This window comes from Podarcis melisellensis, assembly GCF_964234715.1.
Source record: "Podarcis melisellensis genome assembly, chromosome: 13".
NCBI classification, from domain to species: Eukaryota; Metazoa; Chordata; class Lepidosauria; order Squamata; family Lacertidae; genus Podarcis; species Podarcis melisellensis.
The window spans coordinates 40,026,568-40,038,852 of NC_138545.1; the positions used below are offsets into that span (position 1 = coordinate 40,026,568).

General features: G+C 43.1%; 1 protein-coding gene and 1 long non-coding RNA gene across 4 annotated transcripts in view; one reads left to right on the plus strand and one right to left on the minus strand.

Moving 5' to 3' along the window:
• LOC309354443 overlaps nt 1-12,285 on the plus strand; it is a 609,149-nt gene that overhangs the window by 542,830 nt on the left and 54,034 nt on the right. The window lies entirely within an intron of this gene.
• The window catches only part of LOC309354043 (uncharacterized protein), a 114,671-nt gene that overhangs the window by 96,626 nt on the left and 5,760 nt on the right, over nt 1-12,285 (minus strand). For all 3 annotated transcript variants that reach the window (XM_081883744.1, XM_081883743.1, XM_081883742.1), the window contains exons 4-10: nt 10,658-10,831; nt 9,872-9,968; nt 9,474-9,580; nt 6,544-6,629; nt 4,404-4,547; nt 2,438-2,509; nt 695-838 (exon numbers count right to left, since the gene is read on the minus strand). In XM_081883744.1, coding sequence (XP_081739870.1) covers nt 695-838; nt 2,438-2,509; nt 4,404-4,547; nt 6,544-6,629; nt 9,474-9,580; nt 9,872-9,968; nt 10,658-10,831 — 824 coding nt within the window. The remainder of the gene's footprint in view (nt 1-694; nt 839-2,437; nt 2,510-4,403; nt 4,548-6,543; nt 6,630-9,473; nt 9,581-9,871; nt 9,969-10,657; nt 10,832-12,285) is intronic.

Genomic DNA, 12,285 nt, shown 5'->3' on the forward strand with positions numbered 1-12,285 from the left:
CAACTCTCAGCATACTTAAGAAACCATACTTTTAATGCTGTGGCAGGCTAATAAGGGGAGGGAGGAGGGAAAACAAACTTCCCCAGGCAGGGAGTTTCAAAGTTTGAGTGCAATAATGGTAAAAAAAAAGGTCTCTGCCTTATTCCAAGCAAATGTGGATTTGGAATCAACAAGAGGGCCTCTGTAGTTGATCTTAAGATGCAGGCAGGCTCCTATGGGAGGAGATACTAGACCTTCGTATATTTTTATGTTAAACTGCAGGATTTTTCTATTTTCTCTGAACCCTAAAAACTTTAGATTTTATTCAACCCCCCTTCCTCGTTCTCTTTCTTTTGCCCTCTCCGTCTCATTTTCCAGTTGCAGAAGAAAAATATTCCAGATGGAAATTTTGGCTCGGTGCTAAATTCTATGGAGGGATGTAACTCTGTTACTTTCAAGAGGCGAGGCCAGGAAAGCCAGATGTTCCTCTCTGGACTGGGCATGAATCTGAGCTGGAAGAGAGTTTGAGGTCTTGTAAATTAACACTAATGAACTTCCAAAGTTCTTTTCTGACCCTGGATCAGGAGAGTGTTTGCTGAGCTCAAGGACTACAGAGGCCTGGCTGAAATTTGCAGCCCACCAGCGAAACATTCAGTGCATTCACACAACCCACCCTGTCCTACTGCAGCACACACTGAAATTGGCGGATACTTACAGGTAACTCGGATGGATCCCACTGCATGTTGTATAACCTTGGGGCTCAGAGTGACCCCCAGGCAAGCCAAAATGGTCTCTAAGTCATCAATGGCCACCATGTCTTTCCTAATGTTTTTGAAAATGAACAGAGCATTCTTGAGAGCTGTAGAAAATGCAGGGGAAGAGGAGGAAGAAGAAGTCTATTAGTGTGCACAATAAAACAACTTAATTCCAATATATTCCAGTGGGGGGATTATTTGGGCAAGCAGAATAATCCACCCCCAACTATATTTGCCCTAGTTCTCCATGCCAAGGAGTAGTTTAGGAAATTTCACGCTTGGGCCCTATCTGCCATATTTTACCATACCAGTGAAGTTAAGGACACTGACTGGCCGAGCTGATGTTTATGTTCACCCTCATAACCGTGAACTTATGTCTGCAAAGAACAGGGCAAAAGGCAGGTGTGGCTAAGCCTGGTGCTACAATTCCCAGAATCCTTAATAGTGCAGAAGTCACCAGAATTCTTTGAGGAAAAGGGTGAGCTTAAAGGTAGAGTGTTTACTCAGCCTAGGTCAGAAAATGAGAAACACATTCATGTTTTGCTCCATTTCTGTGGGATGTATCATCACTGAAGCAGTCAAATACAACATTTCCTGTTTCCTAGAGTAGACACCAGCATCTTAAAAAGCAGAGACATCACCTTGCCAACAAAGGTCCGTATAGTTAAAGCCATGGTTTTCCCAGTAGTGATGTACGGAAGTGAGAGCTGGACCATAAAGAAGGCTAATCGCCAAAGAATTGATGCTTTTGAATTATGGTGCTGGAGGAGACTCTTGAGAGTCCCATGGACTGCAAGAAGATCAAACACATCCATTCTTAAGGAAATTAGCTCTGAGTGCTCACTGGAAGGACAGATCGTGAAGCTGAGGCTCCAATACTTTGGCCACCTCATGAGAAGAGAAGACTCCCTGGAAAAGACCCTGGTGTTGGGAAAGATGGAGGGCACAAGGAGAAGGGGACGGCAGAGGACGAGATGGTTGGACAGTGTTCTCGAAGCTACAAACATGAGTTTGACCGAACTGTGGGAGGCAGTGGAAGACAGGAGTGCCTGGCGTGCTCTGGTCCATGGGGTCACGAAGAGTCGGACACAACTAAACGACTAAACAACAACAGAGTGGACACACAGGGGAATGTTGCCCCAGACAGGAAGGACTTCCTGTCATACCTGTTCTGAAGCATCCTCCCCCTGTGTGTGACCAGGTAGATGGGCGTGACCCTAGCAGACCCTATAAAAGGGCTAGCCACGCAGCCATCTTCCTCTTTTGCCATCTTCTTTTCTTCTGGCTTTTAGCCAGCAGCACACGGCTCATCCTTACAGAGGATGGAAGCCACGAGGTAGAAAGTCTGAGGCCTGGCTCAGACTTCTTTTCTCTACAAATGTAACTGAAACCACAAGATAAAGCCTGCCTTCAGAATACTGCTGTGAACTGTGAACCTTACTCTTACTTTTAAACAAGACTGCCGTGTTGTTGTTGTTGTTTTAAATAAAAGGGGAAACTTACCAGGAACAATCCAGGCTGGACAAGCCAGACTGGATTGCTTAATTTAAATGATTCTAACGAATCCGTCAACTTGCTTGCCGCAATGTGCAAGAGAATGTGCTCTGCTGCTTGCTCACTAGCGTGAGTGAGAAAGGATAATATTTAATCAATATATCCTCTCCTACTTTCCTCAACATTCCCACAATTTCCCCTCCACGTACCCTCTCTTTCTGTGAAGGATGGGGTGGTCTTCAAAATGTCCAGGAAGTCAGCAAAATCCAGATTCCCATGCACTATTTTGAGAAGAAGAGGCAGGATAAATTGGTAAGAGATGTGGAGCATGCAGTACAAAATGTGCTCCGCAACTGAACCTCAGTCATGTGCCTCCAGATGTTGCCATTAGCTTCTAAAATCACATGAAATTTTTTGATCCATTTCTCACAAAGTCATCAATGAAATTTTTAATATCATATTGTAGACTCAGGGATTATTTTTTTTTCCCCTGTAGGGAAGTTTCAGGTGTCAGCGCACAGATATTTGTGCTGATGGTCAGAAGTGAGTGGAACAGGTCAAAGAAAAATGTTTTGGATGCTACAAAACATATTTTGATGGTTGTGCAATTATTATTTAGTACTTCTTTTAAAGCTAAAATGTGAAGCTGAAAAATTTGGATTTTAAAAAAATCTATTTTGATTTTGTGCGAAGGTGTTAATTGTGTTTGGTTTAGTTGTTTTCAAATGGTTGTGCACATTCTCAGAGCAGTAAAAGGTTTCAGGCGTGCAGTGCACACGCAGATTTTGTTTCCTTTGGAAAGTCACTGGAGGCTTAGAAGAGTGTTGCAATAATAATAATAATAATAATAATAATAATAATAATAATAATAATTTATTTATACCCCACCCACCTGACTAGGTTTCTCCAGCCACTCTGAGCAGCTCTCAGTGGATTAAAAACAGAATAAAACATCAAACATTAAAAACTTCCCTAAACAGGGCTGCCTTCAGATGTCTTCTAAAAGTCAGATAACTGTTTATTTCCTTGACATCTGAAGGGAGGGCATTCCACAGAACAGGTGCCACTACCAAGAAGGCCCTCTGCTTGGTTCTCTGTAACCTCTCTTCTCACAGTGAGGGAACCACCAGAAAGCCCTCGGAGCTGGACCTCAGTGTCCAGGCTGGATGATGGGGGTGGAGACCCTCCTTCAGGTATACTGGGCTGTTTGGAATTTTTGTTCACTAAAAATATACAGGTTGATCAGAAGTGGAGGAACAGGACTGAATGCTCTGTCAGATGTCTCAAAGTTCACTGCTCCTACAGGGCAGTCAACTAGCACTGTAAGATGCTTCTAGAACCATCCCAGCTCTCTGTTTGTCTCTGCCCAGTCTACACACATTATTCCCAGCCAAAGGAAGAGGAAAGGAGAGGGGAAGGGGAGGGGAAGAAAGACACATGCCCATCTCCAAAATGGCTCCCATACTTCCCTGCCAGAAAAGCCTTTGGCAATTTCTTTATGCAACAGGCAAGGTACTGAGAGGCTTCCCTAACAAAGGAGTGGTCCTGGGCCACTTTGCCCAGGCTACTAACAAATTCTGACCAGCCACGCTTCAGGCAACTTAAAGGTAAAGGGACCCCTGACCATTAGGTCTAGTCGTGACTGACTCTGGGGTTGTGGTGCTCATCTCGCTTTACTGGCCAAGGGAGCCAGCATACAGCTTACGGGTCATGTGGCCAGCATGACTAAGCCGTTTCTGGCGAAACCAGAGCAGCGCACGGAAATGCTGTTTACCTTCCCGCCGGAGCGGTACCTATTTATCTACTTGCACTTTGATGTGCTTTCGAACTGCTAGGTTGGCAGGAGCAGGGACCGAAGAACGGGAGCTCACCCCGTCGCGAGGATTCGAACCGCCGACCTTCTGATCAGCAAGCCCTAGGCTCTGTGGTTTAGACCACAGAGCCACCCATGTCCCTCAGGCAACTTACACCGGTATAAAACCCATTTGGAGAAATCTTCTAGTCAAGAATCCCCAAGTTGGAAGGCCCAGCCCCCAAGAGGTCATTCAGCCCAATGCCCAATCCAGTAACAATACGTATCCCACAAATTCCAAACACCCACCTCCCCATTTGTTTCCAAGGAATGCAAAATTACTGTTGCCGACAAACCACAGGCCTGGGAGTGAGAGCACGCACCATCCATCGGAATGAACTTGAGAGCTTGGTACATCTCGGATTTGGTCAACAGGATTCCCAGCGTGTGCAAACTAAGGAGGAGGTTGCTGATGTTAATCTTCCCCTTCTTGATGGCACCAAAAATGGAGCAGGCTCTGGAGAGTCCTGGAAAAAATAATAACACTGTGGATCTGGTTTTTCAAATGTCTTCAAATTCTGTTTTTTTTTTTTTTTTAATAAATTTTTATTCATTTTCCAAACACATAATAAAAAACAAACAAAGCACAAAACAAAAACATACAAACACTTAAACATGTATAATTTCATACTCTTATTTTCGTGCACCTTCTTTCCCCTGACTTCCCCATACCTCCCTTTCGCTGCATCCTTGTTTTACATTTCTTTAGCAACTCCTCCAGTCAATTTACTTTTTGATTCCCTTTCATTAAATTTTCTTTAACTTAATAGTTACAGCTGTAATTCTCTATTTCTTGCCCCTTGACATCTTAACACTCCTCAACTTTACAACAGTTTTTAAGATATATTTTAAATTTCTTCCAATCCTCTTCCACTGTCTCTTTCCCCTGGTCATGGATTCTGCCGGTCATCTCTGCCAGTCCCATGAAGTCGATCACCTTTGTCTGCCATTCTTCCAGAGTAGGTAGTTCTTGCGTCTTCCAATACTTTGCCAGAAGGATTCTTGCTGCTGTGGTGGCATACATAAAAAACGTCCTATCCTTCTTCAACACCAATTGGCCAACCATGCCCAGGAGAAAAGCCTCAGGTTTCTTAGGAAAGGTCCACTTAAGGACTTTCTTAACTTCATTATAGATCATTTCCCCAAAGGCTTTAATCCTCGGGCAGGTCCACCAGAGGTGGTAGAAGGTACCTTCAGTCTCATTACATTTCCAACATTTGTTATTGGGCAAATGATAAATTTTTGCAAGCTTGACTGGGGTCATGTACCACCTGTAGATCATTTTCATTCAAATGTCTTCAAATTCTGGATGCCATTTTTTTTTTGTTCTCAAGTAGAATTTGGCCGTTTTGGCAACATCATCAGTGAAAGGATGCGCATGCGCAAGCGGTGACAACCCACATTTACAAAGCCATAGGCAAAAGAAGTTCAAGTGCCCCTTGCCCAGATTTTTTTTGCTGACAATAATAATATAATAATTTATTATTTATACCCCGCCCATCTGGCTGAGTTTCCCCAGCCACTCTGGGCGGCTCCCAATCAAATGTTAAAAACAGTACAGCATTAAATATTAAAAGCTTCCCTGAACAGGGCTGCCTTCAGATGTCTTTTAAAGATAGGATAGCTGCTTATTTCCTTCACATCTGAAGGGAGGGTGTTCCACAGGGTGGGCGCCACTACCGAGAAGGCCCTCTGTGTGGTTCCCTGTAACCTCACTTCTTGCAATGAGGGAACCGCCAGAAGGCCCTCGGCGCTGGATCTCAGTGTCTGGGCTGAACGATGAGGGTGGAGACGCTCCTTCAGGTATACAGGACCGAGGCCGCTTAGGGCTTTAAAGGTCAGCACCAACACTTTGAATTGTGCTCGGAAATGTACTGGGAGCCAATGCAGATCTCTCAGAACTGGTGTTATGTGGTCCCGGCGGCCACTCCCAGTCAGCAGTCTAGCTGCCGCATTCTGGATTAATTGCAGTTTCCGGGTCACCTTCAAAGGTAGCCCCACCTAGAGTGCATTGCAGTAGTCCAAGCGGGAGATAACTAGAGCATGCACCACTCTGGCAAGACAGTCCACGGACAGGTAGGGTCTTAGCCTGTGTACCAGGTAGAGCTGGTAGACAGCTGCCCTGGACACAGAATTAACCTGCACCTCCATGGACAGCTGTGAGTCCAAAATGACTCCCAGGCTGCGCACCTGGTTCTTCAGGGGCACAGTTACCCCATTCAGGACCAGGGAATCCCCCACACCCGCCCGCCCCCTGTCCCCCCAAAACAGTACTTCTGTCTTGTCAGGATTCAACCTCAATCTGTTAGCCGCCATCCATCCTCCAACTGCCTCCAGGCACTCACACAGGACCTTCACCGCCTTCACTGGTTCTGATTTAAAGGAGAGGTAGAGCTGGGTGTCATCTGCAGACTGATTGCCATCAAGAGAGGTGCAACACAACTCCTGCAATTCATGCATTACCTCTTGCTCCTGGGGCAAAGCATGTGTCAAACAGCTCTCCCTCATCACAGAAGGTCGTGTAGAGATTGTACAAAACTTTGCTCCTCCTGCCAAGAGACAATGCATGCACTAATCATTACAATGATTTGGGTCTCTCCCTCCCTCCCTTTTACAGTGATGAACTCAGATTTATCGACGGCAGAGGCCTCAACTAGCTGGCCAGTAATGGAATATTCCATTCTTCTGCTGCTGCAGAATCTTTCCTTGCCAGTGTCTGCTGCCTCTCTAGAAGCAGTAGTCCTGGCATGGAGATTCTCGTGCCCGGTGTCAGAAAGATGCCATGGCCGACGCTTCACGTTATGCAAGCTGCAGGATTAAACAATCTCCAACAACTTATTTCCAGCAGTCTGCACGAAATCAAGTCAATCTTTGCTGTTTCAATCGGGGATCGCAACAGAGAACGAAGAAATAAAACTGCAACCATGACAAAATAAAATATGCACCTTTACCTACCATCCTACTGAGAAAGTAGAAAATTGGCTCAAACCTTGGAAGCTGACAAGGTGAGTCCCACCGCTGCCAACAGGGCCACCCTGCTGTAACAATGGGGAACCTTTTTCAGACCACACAGAACTACATTTTCATCAGGGCTGCCTTTTAATGAACATCCCCATAATGGGGGGAGGCTAGAGGCAATTTTTACCTTTGTACAGTAGCCTACTTTCTTTTTTCTTCTTTTTAAAATATTTTTTATTAAATTTTCTGTTTTACATTTTACAATATTCATTTAAAGAACCTTAAAATATCAATGACTTCCCTTCTTCTCTTTCCGTGGTACATTTTGCATAAATCCCTGCATATTTTACATAAACTAAACCATTCAGTATTCCATTATTACATCCATCAAAACCTAATCACACTGCTGAATTTATCTTAATGGTGTCGATGTTTCCAAGTGTACACAATTTCCCCCCATATATTCAATAAACATTTTCCAATCTTCTTTAAATGTAGGTCCTCCTTTTGTCTTATTCTATATGTTATTCTATATGTTAGGTCCACAAGCTATGCATATTCTGTCAGTTTAGGTCGCCATTCTTCTTTGGTTGGGACCTCGCTCGTTTTCCACTTTTGAGCTAACAAAACACGGGCTGCAGTAGTGGCATACATAAATAACCGTTTTGACACCTGGGAATTTCCGTCTGAATTATCCCAAAGAAAAAGGACTCTGTTTTTTTTTCAATTCATTATGAATTATTTCCCAATAACCCTTTTACAGGTCCACCACATATGAAAGAACATTCTTTCGTATGCTCTACAGTAGTCTAGTTTCTATCCAGGTCACTAAGGCTGTGTTCACAACCCCTGCTATGAAACATAGTAAATCATCAAGCCATCAATTCTAACACATGAGGGGTCACCTTTATGGTATAATTTGGGTTTTGAATGATTAGCATTATTAATGGTATTATATTTTGGCGTTGTTATAATGAGGCTTTCATTGGATTATTGTAACTGAAAACTAATAAAAATTGTTTTTTTAAAAAGGAATCCTTGAGCCACTCCTAGTTCATCTCCAGTCAAGGTGTGAACACCTTTTTTAAGGCATCCCCTGCCCAATCAACGCCCGCTGGCGTGTACCCAAACAGAAATGAATCTGACACTACTTAAGCCACGTCGATGTGAACAGTTGAGACATAAGCACTGCGAAATGCACTGGAGAAAATAGCAACTTCACTGTGATCTAAGGCGGTAATGTGAACACGCTCCAAGAGGCACTTTGAGAGTTCAGTAAACACATTCCACCCAGGCAAAAACACTGGGGGCAAGAGGGAGGCATTGAAGTAGGCCTCTTAGAAATGCCAGAATTCAAGCTCTGTTGCTTTACGCCAAAAAGGTCAGTCTTTTTTGCTTTAAGCCAAAAAGGTCAGTCTTTTTTGCACTGAGTCCTGTTTCCAACAGTGATTATTAGCCAGATGCCCACAAGCCCAGGACTTAGTCTTTTTTGCACTGAGTCCTGTTTCCAACAGTGATTATTAGCCAGATGCCCACAAGCCCAGCATGATTTTTCAGCCATCCCTTATGCATTGTATCCCAGAAGAATTTGATATTCATACTGATCAGGGTGGATAAAAATAAATGATTTTAAAAAAAAATATATCAGATTTTTAAAATTTAAATTGGATTTTTAAAATAAAATGCTTTAGAAAAATCTTTCTAAAGATAGTTTTCTATTTAAGTTACAGTATAGTCCAAAGGCTATTCATCCGGAAATAAGGATTTAAGTTTTTAATGTGTGCTAAAACTCAGTCTAAGTTTTTTTTTATTTTAAAAAAATTGTTTAACCACATCAGTTAACAAACATGGATCCATATGCTATAATGCTATTGTTTTAGTTAAATAATTTGTTTAAATTGTTATTTAGGAAATGATTATTTTTCTCCTTCCAATAAAGTACAGCAGAAAAGTTGTCCAAATATAAACAGTTAACTTACTAAACCTCACAATAATTTCATAATTATCTGTCTATGTATGCCTAATACATAAGTAATTTCTGATATAACTGTAAAAAAAACCCTACTCTGAAAATTTATTATTCCAAAAATGAAACCTTCATCTGGTTGTAAATATTAAGATTATACCAGCAAGAATGAATCTTTCTGTAACAAAATAAGAAAAAAGGTTTAAATCAAGTCTTACTGACTAGTGATTTAAATCAAGTCTTACTGACTAGTGATTTAAATGAAATCCACCCTGGTACTGCTATTCAATACTTATTCTGAATGTGGATGTTCCTTCACAGCTAATAGCGGCTGACAAAGCCACTGGTGAATTAATTTGTTAAAAGCCTGTCTGTCATATTGCGTCAGATAGAATCATAGAATTGGAAGGGACCACAAGGGTAATTTGGTCCAACCCCCTGCAGTGCATATTCCAACCTGCCCAGATACCTTAAACTGGGTGAAGTGGTTCTTGGTGGCTGAGTTTTGCAGAAAATCTTGCTCTCTTTCACCTCCTTCCTGCCAGCCTTTTGCATCCTCTCGGCTGAGGAGGAGACCTGGCATAGGGGAACAGCAATATGGACTTAGCTTTAAAGACCGGCAGGCCTGAAGGCCTCAGCTGCTGACCTCCTCAGTCCCTTAGGTCAGTGAAGGAATTTCAACTCCATCCCACTTTTCACCTGGGAGAAATCGGTGGGAACGTAGAGGCAGGGCTGGAGTAACGTAGATGATGTGCTGGCACAACATCATGCTGGCATGTCTCCTTCACCTTTACCACCACCACCAGTACAACCCAGTTGGGGGAGAGACCAGAACAGAGGGGGACTCCAAACCTGAACGCCACACACCTTACATCTTTTGAGCTTGGCACGCCGCTTTTTCAGAAAGAAGCCTTGGTAACACGGTCCTTTTGTAGGGTTCACGGGGCTGTGTCTGATCATCTGCCTGTGGGAAACAGGAAATGTGGAAGGAGGGAAATAATAATAATAATAATAATAATTTATTACTTATACCACGCCCATCTGGCTGGGCTTCCCCAACCACTCTGGGCGGCTTCCAACAAAATATTAAAATACCCTAATACATGAAACATTAAAAGCTTCCCTAAACAGGGCTGCCTTCAGATATCTTCTAAAAGTCTGGTGGTTGTTGTTCTCTTTGACATCTGGTGGCAGGGCGTTCCACAGGGCGGGTGCCACCACCGAGAAGGCCCTCTGCCTTAACTTGGCTTCTCAGTGAGGGTACCACCAGAAGGCCCTCAGTGCTGGACCTCAGTGTCTGGGTAGAACAATGGGGTTGGAGACGCTCCTTCAGGTATACTGGACCGAGGCCATTTAGGGCTTTACAGGTCAGCACCAACACTTTGAATTGTGCTCGGAAACGTACTGGGAAATAAACCATGGGGGTGGGGTTTGCCTTTAGGCTGCCCCCTGAATTTCTCTTTCTCTCAAAGGCCACAGAGGGCTGGCCTCAGGGCTGACACAGCTCAGGATTCCAACCAAGCATATAACCAAGCTCAGAGAAGACTTTAGAAGTCTCCCAGGGCCGTGCTGTGTTTGACAGAAGGTCTCCCAGGCCTCAGAGACGGACTAGAGGACTTATATATATGTGTGTATATATATATATCAACTTACTCAGTTGCGCTGAAGCAGCAGTGGGTGTGGTAAGAAAGCTTGCATTCTACAGTGTGCTGGGTAGGTATGTAATCCCTCCATTCATCCTTAGTCTTCCATAAGGAGAAAGGAAGCTCTTCGTCCTGCGAACTCTGCAGCTCGTCCCAATCTCCCTGCTTTAAGATTTTGAGTTTGCTAAAAAGGAAAGGGAAATCGAGACCCATCACAGATGTGATCGCTATGGTATAGTGGGATTGGAGGACCTCGGGAACGACAACTTATGGTACAACTGGGTAACATGACCATAACACAACCCCCATAATATTGATGCGTAATCCATTAGAGGTTAGATAGAATCAATTCTCGGGGGCTTTGAAAGACATAGTAGAAGAGTTTGGATTTGATATCCCGCTTTATCACTACCCGAAGGAGTCTCAAAGCGGCTAACATTCTCCTTTCCCTTCCTCCCCCACAACAAACACTCTGTGAGGTGAGTGGAGCTGAGAGACTTCAGAGAAGTGTGACTGGCCCAAGGTCACCCAGCAGCTGCATGTGGAGGAGCGGGGAATCGAACCTGGTTCACCAGATTACGAGTCCACTGCTCTTAACCACTACACCATAGAAATTCCTTTCTACTCAAGAAGAGATAAAAAAGGCTATTAAAAGGATGAAAAGTGGGAAAGTCCCAGGGCCAGATGGCCTTTCGGCCAAATACTATAAAACACTAAGTAACCAAATATCTCCAGTGCTAGGAGAAGTGATGAATAATATATTAAAGGAAGGAAGGATCCCGAACACCTGGAAGGAAGCATATATTACCTTGATTCCTAAAAAAGATGCAGATACCCTGGAAGTGAAAAACTATAGGCCAATTTCAATATTAAATAATGATTATAAACTATTCACAGACATAATGGCAGAAAGACTAAAAAAGGTTTTGAACAACAAAATACATAAAGATCAAACGGGTTTCCTTCCAGGGAGGCAATTAAGGGAAAATGTAAGGAATCTGATAGATATTATTGAGTATTTGGATATGAGTATAGACAGACAAGCGGCCTTGGCATTTATAGACGCTGAAAAGGCGTTTGATAACATCTCATGGGAGTTCTTGAAGAAAAGTCTGGAAACGATGGGAATGGGAGAGAAATTTAGAAGAGGGATAGAAGCAATATATAAGGAACAGAAGGCAAAATTGGTAATGAACAACACAACAGAATATTTTGGTATATATAAAGGAACTAGACAGGGTTGCCCCCTGTCTCCTTTACTGTTTATAACGGTACTAGAAATACTGAATGAGAGACTGAGGGGGGCAACAGAAATAAAAGGAGTGCAGGTAGGAAAGAGGGAATATAAAATCAAGGCCTTTGCAGATGACATCGTACTAACTTTAGAAGACCCAAAAAAGAGTGTAAAAGAAGCTTTACTAAAGATTGACGAATTTGGAGCCGTGGCAGGACTTAAGATAAATAAAAATAAAACCAAAATGTTGGTTAAAAATTTAACAAAGGAAGAAATAATAGATTTAGAGAGAAGGACGGAAATTGTAGTAGCTACGAAAGTGAAGTATCTTGGGATATGGGTCACAGCTAAGAACATAAATTTATATAAGGATAACTATGATGCCACCTGGAGGAGTATAAAGA